The sequence below is a fragment of the Agelaius tricolor genome, unplaced genomic scaffold (assembly GCF_023055355.1).
Source record: "Agelaius tricolor isolate 1412-34295 unplaced genomic scaffold, bAgeTri1.0.p SCAF_1, whole genome shotgun sequence".
Classification (NCBI taxonomy): Eukaryota; Metazoa; Chordata; class Aves; order Passeriformes; family Icteridae; genus Agelaius; species Agelaius tricolor.
In genome coordinates, this window is record NW_027269261.1 from 64,590,397 (window position 1) to 64,611,057 (window position 20,661).

The 20,661-nt window shown below is 40.8% G+C and overlaps 1 protein-coding gene across 1 annotated transcript; it reads left to right on the top strand.

The window, feature by feature from the left end:
* The first annotated feature begins 3,113 nt into the window (after positions 1-3,113).
* SERINC1 (serine incorporator 1) lies at positions 3,114-20,606 on the top strand. The gene is made up of 10 exons (XM_071437730.1): positions 3,114-3,273; positions 8,868-9,029; positions 10,508-10,701; positions 13,513-13,592; positions 13,781-13,918; positions 15,178-15,347; positions 15,456-15,546; positions 16,840-16,981; positions 17,090-17,320; positions 19,064-20,606. Exons 1-10 carry the CDS (start codon positions 3,235-3,237, stop codon positions 19,200-19,202), a joined length of 1,386 nt encoding a protein of 461 aa, XP_071293831.1. The 5' UTR covers positions 3,114-3,234; the 3' UTR covers positions 19,203-20,606.
* Positions 20,607-20,661: the final 55 nt, after the last annotated feature.

Below are 20,661 nucleotides of genomic sequence, written 5' to 3' on the forward strand. Positions count from 1 at the left end.
TTCGTGTTCCACTTCTCTCTCACAATAGAGATCAAAACCTGGGTATTACAATCTGTTGTCACAGACATTATTTCAATATTACTTTTCATTTAGAGGACAAAGAGGGGAAAAAAGGGTGGGTTTTGTAGATTTCCCTTAAAAATGACATAAATGAAGTGAAATGTAGAATCGTACTGCGTACACAGATTCATTCCAGAAAATACACCCCCGTAGAGTATTTTTCTGTGAACATTGTTGAGATAAAAACACATCTTCACATTGCCGATTTCCATTTGAACGCTGCCAGGAGAGATTTCAATTCTTTAAGTTGCACTGCCCTCTAGGGGAAAGGATCTTCAGCTGTCGCTCCGCGAGAACAAAAGCCACCCTGGCCTTTCTCCTTCAGTTTTCAAGGCTGAACACTTTGCTTCCTCCAAATGCTACGCTGATGCTTGGTATGAACTCGGCATGAGTAGCACAAAGATGAGCTTTGTACAGTACAGCCACGTTTTATTTGCATTTTTATTCCCTTACATGTTCTATTTGTGTGTGTGATGCCTTGCCCGAAGCATAAACCTGTTTAAGTAGTGAATCTTGCCCTGTTGAGCTCACCCTTCCTCTCAGTGGTCTGGGGACACAGACTCGGGGGGACAAAATGGTTACCAGTTTTTTTCTGCTGGAGGTTAAATCTTGTGTGGCCGTGTTTGGGATCCTCCACAAGGCAGCTCTGGGCTCTCTGCAGATCTGGTGTGCACTGAAGGAGCTGATCACGGTTGCTCGTGCAGACCATGAAACTGAAAGGTGGTCTCTAGTTTGGAAAAATTATATTCCAACAAACAGCTGACAAACAGGCAGGTTTTAGTAAGAAGATCCCAAATACAAACAAGAAAAAAAACCCCTTTTCTGCTATTTGAGTTCTGGTATTTTCTAAAAAGAAATCATCAGAGAGATAGTCAAATAATGGACAACTATGATTATCATATTCAAACTCAAAAGGGTCACAGGGAATCGAAATGCCACACTGGGGAAGCCATCTGGGACATACATCTGGGTATGATGAATTCCATCCCCCTTCCAATGAAGTAAAACATGGAACCAACCTTATGTTGGTATTTCACAATATAATTTAATGTTGTCAGGCAACTGTATGGCTTGAAAATGGAATACAATTCCAGAAGAGAAATTCCTATAGCAGATCTTTTCTCTTTTACAATTTCTTAGAAAAGATGTGTATTGAAGGAGGAGCAGGATGTGGTTCAGTGAAGCGTACATAATGCTTCAGTATCTTTCCACAGTGGATACTCCAAATAAGATAGCAGAAGTAATGACTGAATCAGAGAACAATGATTGGATTTAGTATTGGGAAAAAAAAAGAGATCAGGTTGGTATGGAGAGAAATAGGCTGCCATGGCTATCAGAAATTCTTGTAAGGAAAAAGAGCACACTGTGAAAATTGTGGGAATACTGAAGCGGAAAAAAATCAGTAGCTAATGAAAACTCATCTTTGAAGAAGATTAAAGGTTCCACAAAGGAGAGGGAAAGGAGATTATGCATTCATCACATGAAGCAAGCTGCAATGTTAGCTGTGAGCTGATGCTGTGCCTCCAGCACCTTGTGGCTACTGCGGTGGTGTTATGTGGGAGATGAACACAGCACACTTCACTGGCTCAAATCAGTGCACAAACAAAAGTGAACATTAAGAATTACTGTTCTGGATCTACTGGCTGAAGTAAAGATATTCCAAAATTTTTCAATATCCACTTATTCTGTGTACTTACCTTTCAAACAAATAGCTATAACAATTTTATTAATTATTCCCACTTTTTCCTCACTAGACAATTGCAGCCTTAAACCTTCAGCCTGCAAAAATTCCTTCTCAGCCTTTTCATGTTTGATTTTTAAAATAGGATTGCCTTTAAAATCAATTAAAAGTGACAGATTTAGCAACATCCACAGATAAATCAAATCTGAGCTCAGCATGTAGTAGTGTAATAAATGCACATTAGTAAGAAGGGAAAATTGTAAGAGACAAAAATGTTCTTAACTTGTAAAACAATGTATACTTCTAAGTATTTTATTTTAAAAATCCAATTTCTTTAGGTATCCTTCTTAAGTGTCTAGTTTTGGATCTTAAGATTTTTTACAAATGAAAGAGTTGTACTGAGATGGTATCCTTGGTATTATAATACCCTTATTATTAAATATTTTTAATAAATATAAGTATATATTATAATGTTTGTATTATTAAATATATAAGCTAAACTTTCTGGTCCTCTGCTGATTGTTTTTAAAAGATTTTTAGGCCCTACTTTTTCTTTACGGACTATTTTCTTTTTTTGTGGGCCTTTTCCCTCTTTTGGGGCTGTGCTCATCTAGTGTGATTAGTTGGTAATTTCCATACAGTCTACATAACCCCAGCTAAACATCTGTGCACACAGAGGGTGAGGGTCTGCACTTGGCAAGGGGTCTTTGTGACCTGTGGGACTATTAGTATTGTAATGGATATAGTTCAGCTATAGGATGCATGGACATTAAATATTTTGCCAAGTTAATAATGTATCCATAGACGTGCATCAACACCTTGATTTACTACATCCTCAAAGTTTGTTAGCTCCTAGGTGTCCTTGGCAATCTGTTTTACTGACATACAACATTTTGCTTTACTACATCCAGTTCGCTGTACCTTGATTTGCTACATCCACAGCTGACAACTAACAAGCTTTAGGCTTTAGCTCCCTTGAGTGAAGGATGCTGGCTGCTGCTGTTCCCCTGGCTGGATCTCCTTTCCTTATTACTGACAGAACAAGAGGACACAGTCTCTCTCTCAAAGCTACATCAGGGAAGGTATAGGTCGGATATTAGGAAGAAAGTTTTCACCGAAAGAAGAATAAAGTACTGGAATGCTCTTCCCAGGGAAGTGGTAGAATCACCATCTCTGGATGTGTTTAAAAAAAGACTGGACATGGCACCAGGTACTATAGTCTGGTTGAGGTGTTAGGGCACAGGTTGGACTTGATGATCTTAGAGGTCTCTTCCAACCTCATTATTCTGTGATTATTAGGCCTGAGGCGTACAGAGCCCCGATCCCCAAGCACACCCCGGCCCCACAGACTCCCGGCGCATTCCCGTGCCAGGCCGGCAGTGACGTGCCCGCGCCGTCAGGCGGCCGGAAGCGCCGCTGGCAGCAGTAAACAACGGCGTCGGGAGCCGCCGCTTCCATCTTGGAGGAGCCCGAGCCCGAGCCCACCGGGGACCATGGGGAGCGTCCTGGGCCTCTGCTCCATGGCGAGCTGGGTAAGGTGGACGCGGACGGCGCGGGGGTCCCTCCTTGCCTTTCCCTGCCCGCCGCAGGCTCGGAGCCGGCGGCCGGTGCTTCCCCCCCCCCTCCTTCCTTCCCTCCCTCCCTCCGCACCCGGGCCTCGCCCGCCGCCTCCCCACGCCTGTGTCACCCAGGGCGGCTGCGGCGCTGCTTTCCCTCCTGCTCTTGCGGCACGGGGAGGCTGGCGGGCCCCTGCCCGGCCCCATCCGAGCTCTGTCCGCCCCAGTGGCCGCGGCCCCCGCTCCGCCGGGCAGGGCTCTCTCCCCGCCGCGCTGGAGGGGGCGGGCCCCGCCGTGGTCCCTCTCGGGCTGCTCCCGGGATCCCCAGGGATCCGTCGGAGCCGTTTCGCCGGTGCTGTGGGGAGCTTCGTCCTTAGCCCAGACAGGCCGGCCTGTCGAGCTGCTGGGCGCCGCTTAATCCGCGTTGCTGTGCGGGAGGTGCCGCGGTGTCCGCTGAAATCACCTCTCCCCGAATCTCTAAAGAGTCCGGTCAAATGCTTTGAACTCAGCGTTTCTTTCGGGAAAATCAAAACCCGCACGTTTCCCTGATTCTAATATTTGTATTTAATGCCTCTTTCTTACGGCTTTGTCTGTAGCAGCTCCACCCTTTGTAGCATCTTTGTCTCGCCGAGCCATCCTTTCCTGGCGGCACAGTAATCCGTGGTAATGTGTCACCACGTCAGTCAGGTGATTTTTGTTCATGGGAAGCAGTAGATTGAGATGGCATTAAGACTCTTGGCACGATGCAGGAAAGCAAAGAAGTTGGTAAAGAGTTCAGCTGAGAAACTGCTTTTTTATCAATAAGTGATATGTCTTTCCAAGTCTAGTCCCTGTCTATATTGACACAGTCAAGTGGTTTGTGAGTTTTTAGATGTTTGCAGTAAGAATGTCACTGGGATTGTGAAAATATGATTTTTTAATACCACAAATAATTGTACTATGCATGAATCAAGTTAAATTACTTATTATTAAAGCATTCGTGCACACACTTCTAGTGATATAACAAGACCTCATATTTATCCAGGCTCCTACATCTGAATGTATTGGTTTTGGCTCTTCTAGTACAGAGTCACCTTTAATTAAGAGAGATGATCCATAATCCCCTAATCTCATGTACAAATGATATGAAATTATCATAGAATTGGAAAATCTGCATAAATTAACCTCCAGGCTGATATGCCTGTAAATAATCAACTAGAACACTGATAATATCCTTTTAACTAATTACTGTCAGGGTTCATTTTGCTCTCATTAACATTTTAAATACTACTTAATGGTTTAGCCAGTTAGGCTTGAATTACTAACTGGATATAGTTAACAGTATTATTTTTAATTATTGTTAAATACTTCATGACATTGTGACTATAGGCTTTATTTCAAATACTTGAGTTAATATATACTGCATTTTCAAGTTCATAAACAGCCTTTCAGACAACTGGTTGGTGTTTGTAGTGTTTGAAGAACCCCTATCTACTTGTTCTTGATTGTTTGTTTTTCTGCAGAGAAATTCAGCCTGTTAGATAAAATGATTTCCATGAGATCATAATCTTAAATCAGATTTACTGTGACTAGTTAACCCCTGTCCCTTCCTTTAAAGTGCCCAAACAAATCAGGGTGAGTAGATTTTGTTGGTATTATTTTTCTCTTTCCCCTGGTGGCTTTATAGGGATCATTTTCTTTCCACATTTAAAACCACAGCTAATCAGCACTTGAAGCTTGTACAGCAGTTCTGAGCAGGAGAATCTGTCCACGCTGCTCTGTAGGGATATGTCAGTACAAACTCAGTTTGTGGCTCTGAGAAGGAAGCACCCAGTGAGGGTGAGGGAGCGGCAGGACCAGGTGCAGTGGGGTTGGTGTGGTGCGGGCTGTGGCACGGCCGGCAAAGCTGCCCTGCCCCTGGGGACGCTGCTGTCCCTGCTGCTCCTCCGCAGGGCCGCGTGTTGTGCTGTGCAGAGCCGCTCTGCTCAGGCCTCCTGCCGTGCTTGTGTCTTCTGTGCCTTTGTGCTGTGCTGCTGCTGTGTGTGACTGCTCTGTGCTCCCCTGTGCTGATGAGGGAGTGCTTCACGTTAGCATTTTTAAGAGCAAGGGGAGCCTGTCAGAGATGAGGTTGAGGCCAAAGCCATAAGAGCAGAGCCATCTCAGCAAAAGTCTTCTGCTCCTGACAGCCTAGGTTGATAAGGCAGCACTGTTTTCCCTCTGCTGTGTCTTGCCTCTATTGTTCTCTTCTCTGAAACAGCTGAGCTGCTGTTTTGCTCTTTTAATATTCTCTGTCAAGGCAAAGATCTTGATTAATTCAGTGTCTATAAGCTTAAGAGTAGGGATGATGTAGCTAAACCCTGACTAGGCACATCAAGGGCATAGTGTTTTTGCAAATAATTAATTCAATATATAATCATTTAGTCATTACTCCAGTAGGAAGATTATGGTTAATATTAAAAACTTGTTCTGTGTGCATCAAGGGCAGTAAAGTTTGTCCTTCCATGATTTTGTGGGGTTTTTTTGTCTCCTCTCTCCTTCAGTATACATCTTGTTACGTGTTCCTCATGCAATTTCCACTGCCCTGGGGAATGAAATGACTCGTATCTCAGGCATGAATTAACTTGTATGCCCTGCTGGCTGATCCCAGAATAGGTGTGTGGGTTTGTCTTTTCTTATTTTGCCTTAGTTAACACCATTGAGCTGCTTATTTTTCCTCAAAAATGTAAAGGGATATGAGTTGGTAGGTAAGTAAAGTTTCTGGAAGGCAATAGATTTTATTCAGTTGTGTCTGAGTAACTTTTGTCAAAGCTTCCTTATGGAAGCGAATGAAAAAAGTATCTGTGGAGTAACTTTTTGTCTGCATCTGTGACTAAGCTGAGTCACACTGGGGAGTTGAGCTTTGATCTCCATGGTAGTATCTTGCTGTGTGTACTACTGAAATTTTTGTGGGAGGTGTGCTTTAAATTTAGGAAGAAAGTTGCAGGAACTCACCTTGTCTCCTCTGCTGATAAACTGAGTTCCATGGGCTGAATGTTCCTTGGTTCGTGTTCTTTGTGAAGTCTGTAACAAGTAGTTTTGCTGTTAGTATACTACTATTTTGTTGGAATGGTATGTATCTTATTCTCTTTTGCCAAAGGAAGAGAGAATTGGACTGTAATGTGATTCCTTGTGTAAGTAGCCAGCTTGTATAAATAGTGTCATGTATCAACAGGTGTCTCTTGTTCAGAGGTGGATGTGCATGAGCTGTTTAGGGGCAAAACGTTTTAAAAGCTGGTCTTGGAGCTCAGACACTCCAGTGAGGTGTATGGCCTCTCTTGAGGCACATTGTTTCCCAGTGAGGTGGAGACAATCATCTTCATTTCAACTACTGCAAGTCTCTCCTGTCCGTAGAAGCATTCATGCTTGTGCTTCCACTGAGGCAAAGAGCAAGTTGCTTGAATTATTTAGGTATGTAGCAAACACTGGGATTCCTTACAGAAGTGAATTTTTGTAGCCAGTGCTTCTGTTCCCATGTTTTCTGCAGCAGATGAGCTTAATTATATATTCTATTCTGCCAAACTCAACCATTTATTCAAAAGTATGTTTAGAAATATTAATGCAGACAGAATTAGTTCAAGAAAGTAGTTTTTTGAACAGAGAACTGAGATACTTTTCACTGGAAAGGTTATTTGTGTTTGTAGAAATAGTGTAAGACAGTAGTACTGTAAAATTCTGATGCATTTGAAGACTATTTGCCATACGTTTCCTGCTTACGAAGCATAGATGTAGTGTAGTTGCTTGCAGTCGTAGAGCAGCCTCAAAGGTCCACCTACTCCATCTTTTATGAAGAGGAGGGCCTGAGTGGGAGGATGTGCTACCCTGTCCAGTTGCATCTTGAACACCTCCAGTGATGGAGACTCTACCATATCCTCAGGGAGGTTGTTGCAGGGACTGGTTGCTCTCAGTCTAAAAAATTTCTTTATTATATTGAAATGATACCTCCTATAATCAATGCTTTCAAATTATTTGTGCTGCACTGAGTGGAGGAGAAGGTAAAAAGGGGCAATATAATAACTATTACACCCAAAATACTTACAATGAGACTCTCCCTAGTTTCAGTGGTTTAGCAGACAAATGTAATGGTGAAGTTTGCCAATTTAAAGATGATTCTGTACCGTAGTGAAGATTGTTGGCTCCTTGGGAAGGAACATGTACCAAAAAGAATACAGGGAAGTTATTTAAAAGACAAAGTTTGTGGGTTCGGTGTGTGAGTCTGGCTGAAACTGTAGGAATGATAATCGGCCTTGTCCGGAGGGCTTCTCTGGAGTGTTGTGGCAGTCTGTCTGCTTTTCCCGGCAGACTTCCAGTAGCAGCGGACTGCTGGCATTTTTGGTTGTCATATGATTAAACTGCTGAGAACTCCTTCTGACACATGCCTGTCATACTGGGTGACTGGAATGTCCTGGTCATGTGGCCTTCTAACTACTGCTGTCCTTCGGTGACTGAGTCTCTCATACAGTGGTGGACACCTGTGGCTTTTGTCCCATGGTGGAGTTGTCCCTGGATGTGTGCTGGGGGAGAAGCTGGGTTTTAACCCTGTTCTGTTGTAGCTTGGTTTGTTGTAGCTCAGAGAAGGGCAGTGATCACACATTCCGATTGTAACTTTCCTCCTTTGGCTAATGTTTACTTGTGGGACCTTGCCTTTCTTTCACATCCCAAATTGTCACACTGCACGTGGCAGAGAATTGTTCCCTGCTTCCCAACCTTTTCCTGGTGAAATAGCTCCCTTTTTTTCTTCCCACAATTTTCTATGTGAGAATTAAACACAGGTAAATTTTGTCTGTTTGGTTTTCCCCCCTTGTAGTATTAAACTGTACAGCATTCCCATGATACCATGATACTGGTATCAGTATCATACAGTATTGATATCAAATATCAACTTTTGCTGTTGATATTTGGTATCAATAAGACATGTTCTGCATATTTGCTCTGTTCTTACTGTTTGTAACTTTTACATTTCATAAGTTAATTTTGCAGACTAACAGAATCATGTGATCTGTGAGTAACTGCTAATATGAAATAGTTTGCAACCTAAGATTTAATCTCTATCACCTGTTTTTTTGTGTTTTGGAAATATTTGTGGCCCCAATGAGGATTTTATCCCAGCTGTGCCAGGTGCTGAGAGTGTACCTACATAACAGTTGTGTCATATCTTTTTCCTGTGGTGTGTTTGTTTAGTCTCTGCAGCTGTGGAAGGGAGGATGTAGTTGCTAACAAAAGCATTCCTTGCACGTCATTTGGCTGAAATGAAATAAAACTCAAGAGAACAAATGAGCCTGAATCCAGTCTTTATTTCTTCTGAATGGCTAAATGATTACTTCTAATCATTGAGAAGTATTAGAAATCGCTAATTTCACCATGCAGCGGCGCATTGGGAAGTGCTGTTGTTTGGTGGCTGTGTAGCACGTAGCAGTAACTTAGTCTGCACCAATGGTGGGATGCACAGGATGAGTAATTTTCCATCATATCTGATGATCTGCGCAGCCTGATTAAATATTGAAATCTAGTAATCCAAAGCTTTTTAAATAATTCATGTTCTGTCTTTTTGTCAGATACCATGCTTGTGTGGAAGTGCCCCGTGCCTGCTTTGCCGATGCTGCCCCAGTGGAAACAACTCCACCATAACTCGGCTGATTTATGCCTTCTTTCTACTTCTTGGCGTGAGCGTTGCCTGTGTGATGCTAATACCAGGCATGGAAGAGCAGCTGAAGAAGGTCAGGTTATTTATTGCTAGCATTTTTGGGAGAACAAATGTCACAAATAATAGTAATTGACATCTTGAAAAGCATGGGTTTTATTTGGAAATATGTCATTTTACTACCAGCTATGCTTCACAGTCACCATTAATTTGTTTGTGAGTCAAAGAAGTTGTGGGAAGATCCCTCTATAAATGAAAAGCACTCTTTTGAGGTAAAGCCTCTTCTTTAAGTGCTCAGAGCAGAAAAAATAAAATTTTGCATCAAACAAGAAAATATATGTATGTGTAGTTCCAGATTAAGTATTATTGAGATGCTTGTATTTATGGCACTTAATTGATTTTTATTGTGGTTGTGGTTAAAAAAAATAACCACACCCTAAGACGCCTTCTAGTTTTGTCATGCTGTACTAGTTAAAATTCTATTTAAAGTCTACAGTGTGTAACAAAAATATTTTTCCCTCATCATAGTAGCCTGTTTTCCACCCAGGGAATTAGGAAGTCTTTGTAGGATCTTACAGTTCATTAGCTATATGAAGATGCAGTATAAAACTGGAGAATGGTAATGTGAGTTCAGTAGAGCTTACGGGTTCCCTGAACTTGGGTTGCATGTGCTTCAGTTCTGTTTTGCAGTCTTAAGTTTTTTTCAGTAGATAGTAGCTTTGATTAGGCATGATTTTCATGGTTTTCCTCCCATTATTCATCTGTGAATGTGTATTGTAGGTTGGTATAGTTACCACTTTAGAGCTTCAGTGAGAGCCATGTTAGTCACCTAGGAAAGAAAATTACAGCCTTCTGGAGTATGATTTGACTTCTGAAAGATATTGCTCATGTCCTGGTAGTGACTGGAGAGAATGTTCTCAGCTGTTTCATATGGAAATTACAGATACACCTAATTGATAGGGAGGGTACTTTCTTTGGGAAAGGCTGTGTCTGTTTTAAAGAGATGTAAGCAGGCTGCCACTTCCTAGCTATGTCATAAGCCTGATAGTAACTGTCAAGTCAAATCTACAAGTTCACAGATCTTTAATTATCTCTTGATTCAGATCAGCAAGGGAAAACTGCATTTCTTTGAGAAGTTCTGAAATTGCTAATAACATAAAAAACCTGTTAATAAGATCCCTGTCCCACTCATGGAAACATTCAAGGTCAGGTGGGATGGGGCCTCAAGCAACTTGATGTAGTTGAAGATGTCCTTGCCCATGGCAGAGGGGTTAGTCTAGGTGAGCTTTAAAGGTCTTCTCCAACCCAAACTATTTTATGGAAAGATTTATTTTATTTTATCCTGCCTACGCAGGTTTTTTTTTCCTTGCATGTGTTTGATATTCTGGTTGGACTGCAGCTAATGATGCAATCCTTCAATATCATATTTTCTAACAGTGTTAATAGTTACATAATGTTACAATATTAATAAATTGATTATTGGAAATGTATTAATATTCATTTACTGACAGGAAGTCTTTTAATGATGACTGATGTGTCTTGTATTTATCACAGATTCCTGGATTTTGTGATGGAGGGTTGGGAACAAGTATTCCTGGTGTGCAGGGCCACGTGAACTGTGATGTGCTGGTTGGCTACAAGGCTGTGTACCGCGTGTGCTTTGGCATGGCCATGTTCTTCCTTCTCTTCTCCTTGCTGATGATCAAAGTGAAGAGCAGCAATGACCCCAGAGCAGCGGTGCACAATGGGTAAGATGCAGAAATGAGTGCTGAGATGAGTTAGTGATTAATTTTTGTTTCATTCCACAGAGATTTTTTTCAAGAAATAAAAATATTTAGGAGCCTCATCTGAATTACATTCCTCTTAACTTTGAAGTTTGTAAGAACTTTTTTTCTTTTCTGAACAATTTTGTTTAAAAGGTTATAGCAGTTACACATATATATCGATATAGATGTATAAAACATATCTTTTCTCTTTCTGCTATCTTCTCAGTTGCCCCTCTGCAAAAAGAAATGAGTTATGTATCTAGTTTCTGAGCTTCCCAGTGAATTTTTATTTGTATTTCATTTTAGTTAAGATTATCAGATGGAAGAATATAGTGAGTGGAAATTCAGCTTGTGTATTGACACAAGCGGTAGTTTTCATCCAAGTTCTGCCCATGTGTAATGTAGCTCCTTGAACCAGGGAAATGTAAATATTTGTGAGAGGACATGATGCAGAAAAGCCTAAAACCATTTGTGGTGCCTAATCTTGGTGGTCACAGTGATTTCTTAGACTACTGCTTTTTAGAGGCGACTGTATTTAAGAGAAGCTATGAACAGCTAAGCCAAAAATTATATTTTATATTCAGTATAGTAGGATTAAACATGTCTAACATAAAAAGAGAAAAAGCTTCAAATTATTTCTGTTGGGGAAGATAATTAAGACTGAGAAGAATATTGCTTTGTTTACTTTTGGGTTTTTTTGGAAAAGAAAGAGTATGTATTAAGATATGTTAGCAAGAGTAACTCAGTTCAGCCTTTCCCTCCACCCTGCTTTGTTCAGGAGAACATGCTTGTTGCAAGCAAAAAGAAAGTGGTTCAGCTACATTCGGTATCAGAGCTCTGTTGTTTTTTGGTTCTTTTTCAGAAAAAGGCACATGGTGATTTTTCATAATGAGGAATGTTTTTTACCTGAATTTTTTCTAAAGTGTTTGGGATCTTCTTGATAACCTTATTTGGAGTTGTGCTCTCCAATACAAATTTAGGTACTGTTTATGCAACCCACAGCAGTATGCTCTTCTTAGCCAATCTAACATCAGCACTAGGATAAAAGGAAAAATTTAACTGTTGCTGGTAAAATATTTAATAATGTTATTGTCAATACTTCTGTAATAACTCGTTGCTTCAATAATATGCATTACAGTGAGCTTTATGAAAAGCGTTATGGTTTTTAATTTTTGAAATTGTCTGTATGTTCAGTAATATTTTGAGATGTAATCTTTTTGTCAGTAAATTGAAATATTCAGAATATTAGGTTTTTGCATATATGTGTACTAACTTTTTCATGCTTGCATGCAAGTTAAGCTCAATAATACAATTTGGTACCAATGCTCACCTTCTCTGCTTTATTAATGCCAATCAGAATGGTTTCTTGCCTCAAGTTTGTGATGACAATAGAAAAAAATCAATTATATCTACAAGATAATTGCTAGCTTGTACAGAATGCACAGCAGCTTTAGGTATTATTTCAGATGACTATTGTTTTCAATTATAGAACGGGGTAGAGCAGTAAGATCCATCAAAAAAGTCTAGAATTAGAGATTAAATATATATGAACTTGAACACATTTCTATTTCTATTATTTAGAATGACATTGATTAAAAAAGTGGATTCTAAAACTACTTTTAGTGGGGTTTGTATTGCACTATAAATGTTACAACTTAATTCAACTTTCAGACTGGATTTTGTCACCTCTTTATATCCCAGGGAGTTAGTCCATTTTGTTCTGTATTCTACACTCCTGTCATCTCACATAGTTCCTCTCCACACAACTGGAATTTGTTCTTCTGGTATCCATCACTTGATTGTAACAGCCAGCAGGAGAGATTAAACTTGCTTAAAGTATGGGAATAAATGGGAAGGGATAGAAAACTTGAAAAACTGACAAGTGGTTGACATTGTGGGGGTGTGGTACATATCTTTGTGGTGTTATATTCAGTTTTGAAGTGCATGTAGATGGCATCATGCCTGTTTTTGGAGCTGCCTGTCACTGGGATCAGAAAAAATAGTCTTTACCTCCTTACAGTTTTGTTGGCATAACAGTTTGAAGTTCTCTATGCAGGGTATATTTATACAGTTAGTGTTTGGGGTGAGTTTGTTGTATCTTTGGTGAAGGATATTCCCATGTATGCTTTCTGGAAACATCTGATCTCTTTTGATGGTCTGTGAGTTTATGTCTTTTACTGGAAGAAAAATTCCAATGACACTGCCCTGAAGCAGGGACTTGGAACTTGATTGTGTCTTTTCTGTGCAGGATAAATGATTTGCTTTTGTTTTTGTGGTAAATCCTCATCAGCTCAGTAGGCCTAAAGAATCTGAAGTTGGATGGGAAGAATGTAGACTTTTGTATATTTCTCTCATGTAGGAAGTGAACCAAGACTGGTAGGGAGCTCCAGCATAATATTTTATGTCATTGTAGGCATCAATGCGATCTCTGATATTAAAAGTACAAAGAGATTTTTTAACCCATTTTTCTCATATGCAGACAAACCAACAATCTCACTGCTCTGGTTTAAAACATTCTTAGGAAGAAAAAAAGCAGCTCACAATTGGCCTAATTTGGAATTCACAAGTGAGAGGATACCTCTGGGAAATGTGTCAAACTCTGTGTCAGTCTAGCACAGGTTAAGCATAATTTTTTAGAGAGCAAAAATCTTGGGCAGATAAAATTTTTATCCTGCTTCAATTGAGGCAAGTTAAGAATGAGCAAATTAAAAAAAACCCCAACTCTTAAAGATGTGTATTTTATATATGAATTAGACCAGACTTAACCATTGCCTTATTTTTATTTCCCTTTAGATTCTGGTTCTTTAAATTTGCGACAGCGCTTGCAATTAGTGTTGGAGCTTTCTTCATCCCAGAGGGACCATTTACAACTGGTGAGGGAATGTTGTCTTCCTCTGTATCATGGTGCAATCATACTTAGTTTTAAATAAAGTAAGTGCATGCTGATGTCATACAGTTTTAATTGTAGCTGTGTAACTGTAGTGCTTCTATGTGTTTAGGGACACTGCGATGGGGGGTAAACCTATGGTTCTTAAATGATTTTGTTTTACTTCTCTTCCAGTGTGGTTTTATGTAGGTATGGCTGGAGCATTCTGCTTTATTCTTATTCAGCTGGTCTTGCTTATTGACTTTGCCCATTCCTGGAATGAATCTTGGGTTGAAAAAATGGAGGAAGGAAACTCAAGATGCTGGTATGCAGGTATGGAGGGACTATACTACAGTCAAGTTTTAACTTTAATTTAATGTGCATTGTGTTAAATAAGTTACTCACTGAATAGTTCATTTTACCAATGCAGAAAGGGCTACTTCATGCAGGAGTGTCATCTTCTCAGGTGTGTAGTTCAGCTCCATTGATGTCCTTTTGTTGTCAAGTTAAATAAGGGGAAGCAGGGAGAGATGCAGCAGCCTCTGAGTAATAAGATCTGTTCCCTGGGTGCAAGGCATGAGTTTCACAGAATCACAGAATGGGTGAGGTTGGAAGGGACCACAGCAGCTCATCTGGTGCAGCCTCCCAGCTCAAGCAGGGTCATCCTGGAGCACACATGGCACAGGATTGTGTCCAGATGGTTCTTGAATGTCTCCAGTGAGGGAGACTCTTCAGCCTCTCTGGGCAATCTATTCCAGGGTGCAGTCATACACAAAGTAAAGAAGTTCTTCCTCATGTTCAGGTGGAGCTTTCTGTGCATCATAGTATCAGAAACGTGGCAACTGGAGCTTTTTGGGTTTTTCTTGTTTTGTTTTTTGGGTCGGTTTTGGGTTTTTTTGTTGGGGTTCTTTGGTTTTGGGTTTTTTGTTTGTTTGTTTTGGGATGTTTGGTTTTTTTTTTTTAGTCATAGCTTTTGCTAGCCCTTCAGTGCTGATTAAAAACAAAGTAACTTGCTAGTGCATCATGTTGAGTAGAATCATCTCAAACAATTTTTTTTTCTGGTTGCCAGTTAATCATTCTTTGAAGGTATATGCTGAGTGAAAGGTCAAGGTAGTGAAGGAGAGTAAAGTCATCTCACTGGAGAAATGTTATTTTAATAAAGTGTTTCAGATTTTATAATTTAGGTGTTTCAGAAGACAGTATGGCCTGTCTTAATTCAGTGGCTGCTTCTCTATTTAGTGTTTTTTCTAAGATGTAATTTGGCAATGAGATTTTGTGTTAGCCTCTGAAGCTGAAGTATTTCTTCAGTTTCTTTTTTTAAGCTGTTAGCCAAGGTGTGTCCAGTACAGCTATCTATGTTCCTTTATCCTCCTTGCTCTTCTTGGTAGCTGTTAGGGCACTGGAGAATCAAACATGGACTCAGGATTCCCATGTATTGTTTCTTCACAGGCTATTTGAGAACTTCTTTTACATTTCAGTGCCCAGAATTCTCATTGTATATTGTATCCCACACTTGATAATCATGCAGTATTATTCCAATCATAGTAGTCTCTGTTATTAACCAGTTTAACTATGGTTTTGTTTCTTCACAGCTCTCCTCTCAGCTACAGCTGTCAACTATCTGCTGTCTCTGGTAGCTATTGTCTTGTTTTATGTTTATTACACTCATCCAGAAGGTTGTTCTGAAAACAAGACATTCATCAGTGTTAATATGCTCCTGTGCATTGGTGCTTCTGTAATGTCAATTCTGCCAAGAATTCAGGTACGATTTTGATTCTGTTACCTCCTGTGTTATCACAATAATCACAATATCATTGTGCCTACAACTTTTGATTGCCTAACTTCCCTGTTCGGTGACTCCTTTGTCTAGGAATCTCAGCCAAGATCTGGTTTGCTGCAGTCTTCGGTGATCACAATTTACACAATGTATTTGACTTGGTCAGCCATGACCAATGAGCCAGGTAAGTGTATAACAATGTAGAGCATTTTGGGTAGCCGGTTCAGCAATAAATTGTACTTCCACTTCTTGCAGGGCAGCATTAGAGCAGGGTAACAGAATGTGCATATGGTAGGGCTCAGCTACATGTACTGCTAGGAGCCCACTCTCCTGCGGGATAGGAAGGGATGGGCAGCAGGGAGGGAGGGCAGGGTCTGTGTGGCGGGTCTGGGCAAGCTCCCTTGAGGGGGAGAGGAAGCAGAGTGCCACTTCTTCTGGGAGGCGCTCACCTTTTCCTCCCCCCAAAAGCCACGCTCCCAGCAACAATGTGGGATGTATAAAATAGCAGCATGGCCTTGCCCACACATCTCTGAGTTCCCCCCCTCTGCAACCAGCATGCTAAAATTGTGTCTTTTTCCCCTGCTTGTATGGCATGTAATTTCTGCTCTTTGCTGGCAGAACTGCAGTATTCTAAAGCTTAGATTTTGCAAATCAGTGCAACTCCCCTGAGGACTCTAAGAGTTTTGTCTCTCTACCAGGTTTCATGTTTCTTAGGTGACCAAGATGCTACTGATTATATTTTTCCAAACTGAGGATTTATAAACAAGTATTAATAAATGTTGTCAATGTTTATTGTGACTGGAAACGGTCGAATGTCTCTAAAAATAAACAAGTGCAGAAATTATGATGATTAAAATAAATCACCAGATACTGATTTTAGTGGTTTTAATTGGGTCTCTGACCCTTTTGTCTTAGCTGTGGACAATCTTCTGTGCTTCTGTGTCATGGAATACATGAGTCATCTAATTCAGGCAGTGATTATGGGAAAATAAGATTGTCTACTACTTTCAGCTGTTTCACCAGTGTTACCTGTGGATGCTGTGGGTTGGGAACCACTCATAATAAAAAACTGACTTACTGGCATTGTTTTCCATTTCTGGGATGGTTTGGGTACCCCATCTATAGAATATGTTTGTCAAACCTGTTTTCTAGCAGTAGAATTTCTGAAGCTTATTATACAGAAATTTCTGTTTTGTTGCATCTAATTATGTCAGATGGAATAGTAAAGCAGTTGATGCATATCTTACATAAGTTCAGAATCCTTTTATCTGCTCAAAGACATAGATTTTTATGCCATATACTGTCATTTCCCTGCTCTAGAGAGATTCAGTAGGCTAAAATTAAATTCAAATTTCACTTAAAGACTGTCACAGTCACGACGTTCCTTTCTATTTCTGTGCATTCAGCATGGAAATTTGCTATTAAATACTTGTCCTGTTCTTGTTTTATGTAAGCTCTAATGCAATTTCCCTCACAGACAGGCGCTGTAACCCCAGTCTGTTGAGCATCATTGGTTACAACAGCACCACCATTCCAACCCAAGGTCAGGTAGTGCAGTGGTGGGATGCGCAAGGGATTGTAGGACTGGTTTTGTTTCTGCTGTGTGTTCTCTATTCAAGGTAAGAGTCCTTAAAAAAAAATACATTAATTTGTATCAATTCTTATTGTTGGATACAAAATTGTATTTATTTGGGTATCTGTACTATGTCCTTTCCTGTCATATCCAGCATCCGGACATCCAACAACAGCCAAGTTAACAAGCTGATGCTGACCAGTGATGAATCAACACTGATAGAGGATGGAATGCCCAGGAGTGATGGCTCCCTTGATGATGGAGATGATGTTCACCGAGCTATAGATAATGAGAGGGATGGAGTTACTTACAGTTACTCCTTCTTCCACTTCATGCTTTTCCTGGCATCACTGTATATCATGATGACACTTACCAACTGGTACAGGTATTTATGTTTGATTAGATGTGCTGATAATGAGCATACAAGAGGCTGTCTCTTACTGGACAAGGAGGCACAAGTTGCATGCTCTGGAATGTCAGTATTGAGTGAGACTTCTCAAGGGAAGTGTATCTGAAAACTGTAGCCAACCTTGTTCACAAGTGCCTGCCATATTTTCTAGGATGATTCTTGTTATTCACTGGACTGCTGAAATACTGCTAAAGTGAACAGGATAAAGTCTTAAATTATATAACAATTAAAAATTAGTAAACACTTGGCCCATGTCTAGTACAGAGAGCTAGAAAAAGGACATGTTATATCAACAGGTCAAGGGGAAGATGTTTCTTCCCATCTCCTCCAGTTCTGGAGCTTCCCAATATGAGAGAGACATGGGCATATACTGGAGAGAGTCCATGAAGGGCCACAAAGATGATTAAGGGACTGGAGCATATGTGATATGAGAGAAGCTGAGAGAGCTGGGACTGTTCAGCTTGGAGGAGGCCCAAGGGGTGTCTCACCAATGTGTATAAACACCTGAAGGAGGTGTGCAAAGAGGATGGAGACAGGACTTCTGAGTGGTGCCCAGTGACACGGCCAGAGGCAAAAGGCACAAACTGAGACACATGTGGTTCCCTGTGAACATCAGGAAACATTTTTCCATTGCTAGGGTGACTGAGCACTGGTGCAGGTTGCCAGGGGAAGTTGTGGAGTTTCCATTCTTGGAGGCACTCCAAAGCTGTCTGAGGCAGCTGGATTTAGGTGTCCCCACTGGAACAGTGGAGCTGGACTTGAGAACTTTCAGTGGTCTCTTCCAACCACAGCCATTCTCTGACAGGGCTTAGTGGAAGGAAATGATGTCTGATCCTTGGAAAAAATCCTAACAACAAAATAGTCCTCCTGTGTGTGAACTGTTGCTAACAGCTAGATCAGATGTTCTTCAGAATTAAAGAATACAGCTTAAGGTCTCTTGTTACATGGCAAAGAACAATTTGTATTGAAAAAGCAACACTAAAAGGTACTTCCTTCAGAAATAACTCTTAATAGATGGTCCTGCTGTGAAATTGATTTGTGGCCCTACTTGGGTCCAATATGACATTAAGATGATTAATTTCTCTAGGTGGTATGTTGCCCTGTTCTTCTAAAGTTCTTCTAAGCCTTCTGATGTTTACATTTTTGTAATGGAGTTTCTCACACACTTTTCTTGTAAATAATGATTGTTTTGCATTCCTTTCTGGAGGGAGGAGAGAATTGATGGACTGTTGGTTTGACCAGTATGGTTGGAGAGGTGGCAGTTTCATCCTCCAATCCATGGTCACTTTTGGAATTCTATAAATAATGAGGTTGGGAAATAAATGCCCTGGTTTTTGCCTTGGACATCTCAGCGTGTGAGTGTCGTTCGTGTTGTATTGTGACCGTGGTGTCCTTTGGCAAGACAAAATACATTCTTTTTGTCTCTAAGTGCTATCCATTTACTGCCTTTCTGCAGATTTGTTAGAGATTCCTTGTAATTCTGCTTTTTGGCAGCTTCTCATATTGAGTATTTTTTGTGCTGTTGTTGTTTTTCCACCTCCTGTGACATCTACATACAAGTGGTGTTCTTGTACAGACTGGTGTGAACTGCCTAGGAGAAGGGTCCTTTGATGTGTGAATTGAGAATGATCTCCTGTGAAAACAGTGTTGAAGGGTGGCTTAGAACACAAGTATGTTATATTGAAAAAACTGCAAATGATCCTTTTCCTTGGTTCACAGTCCGGATTCTTCCTACGAGACAATGACCAGCAAGTGGCCGTCGGTGTGGGTGAAGATCTCTTCCAGCTGGATTGGCATCGTGCTGTATGTGTGGACTCTGGTGGCTCCGCTGGTTCTCACCAACCGCGACTTTGACTGAGCTGTGCTGCTCTGGAGGGAGGCTGTGCTAGCGCCACGTGTCCCTGAAACAAACAGTATTCCGGGTAGTAGTGCGGGTGTAAATACATGTGTGTGTGCTGTCCAGGTAGTATTCCCTGCTTTGTCCTGCATGATCACCTTGAATCATGTCTTGTCATTTCAGTAAATGACTTTTTTCTAGCTGAGCTCAGTGGTAATTGCTGTAACGATGGTTTTCAGAGGATTACTCCTACTTTGAGTGCTTTGGGAGCTGTAAGATTGAGAGCTTTTGGAAGTATGTTTTTTTCCCCTCAATTGCATTAAATGGTTGTAGGAAAAGAAGTGCAAGTGTTAATTAGGGTAATTAAACAGTGCTAGGTCAGGCTTTGCAAGTGAAGAAGGGTCTGCCTTTGATGATCCCTGTTGCCTTGATTCCAAAGTAAGCCTTGAGTAAGTGTTGTTAGACTCAAAGGAGCACGGGTGGGTTCACTGGATGTCTTGCAGCACTTAGACACTACCAGCCTGACTTTTCCCATGCCGAGGGCAGCAGTACCTTCAGCACAGATGTGAGGGGGAAAACTTGCACCTGGAGCTGCAGAGGAGCCAGTCCAGTGTGTCCCATTGCACACAGGACAGGCACCCTGGGGAGAATACCCTGGTATCAGAAGCATGTTTTTAAGGCACCTGTTTACAATGTGCATCTACATAGTATTACTGGTTTTTTAAGTAGTTTAAGTAGCATAGCTGTGCTGTAATTTATTGCTGTTTTGTGTGCCACTTTCTTGGCTAAGCTACAATCATGAAGTTTGCAAAGAGCTGAGTGGTAAAAGCTGTGTAAGCCCTTTGGAGGAATTGAGTATTGTGATTAAAAACAAAAAAAAAGTGGAGAAAAAGAAGCACCGAAGTTACAATAACTAAAGGAGGAGGTTTGCATTTACTGAGGCTTCAACTGAAGGGTTTCCTAAAATATTTGGGGCTCTGAATATTGAAATCTTTTACTGTATTAGGTATTTTGCTTGTTGTCCATTGCCAGAGATGGACTTGAGCCTAGAAAGTCTAAATCTAGGCATAGTTCCTGTGCAGTTATGAAATCTTAAAATGCTTTTGTGCTTGCTGCTTTGTAACTGAAGTACATAAGCTGCATAATTCCTCTGTTACTTGCTACAACTTGAGCCTAGAGCAGCCTGACTGGGAGTGACCCTGGAGCCTGCAGCAGTCATGCTCATCCCTTTCTGTGATGTTTGTAACTGTGACTTCCTGTTGCTATTCTCTAAGCTTTTATTTTAATTCTGCACCTGAACACTGACATTTACTGCAAAAAATCTGACATGTCAAGTCAAACTTGAGACAGTAATGGAAAGATTAGTAAAGGCTTGTAATAATTTGGAATATGTTGTTACCTTATTAATAAATAAATTTGGATGAAGATGTCCCATGACTTTTGATGTCTCATGCTGCTGCCAGATGTGGCTACTGCAAGG

Excerpts from the sequence above, each read along its gene's own strand:
- SERINC1 (XM_071437730.1), top strand. The coding sequence starts at position 3,235 with ATGGGGAGCGTCCTGGGCCTCTGCTCCATGGCGAGCTGG. Across the intron at positions 16,982-17,089 it reads CTGTGTGTTCTCTATTCAAG|CATCCGGACATCCAACAACA; the intron begins GTAAGAGTCCTT and ends TGTCATATCCAG. Across the intron at positions 17,321-19,063 it reads ACACTTACCAACTGGTACAG|TCCGGATTCTTCCTACGAGA; the intron begins GTATTTATGTTT and ends CTTGGTTCACAG.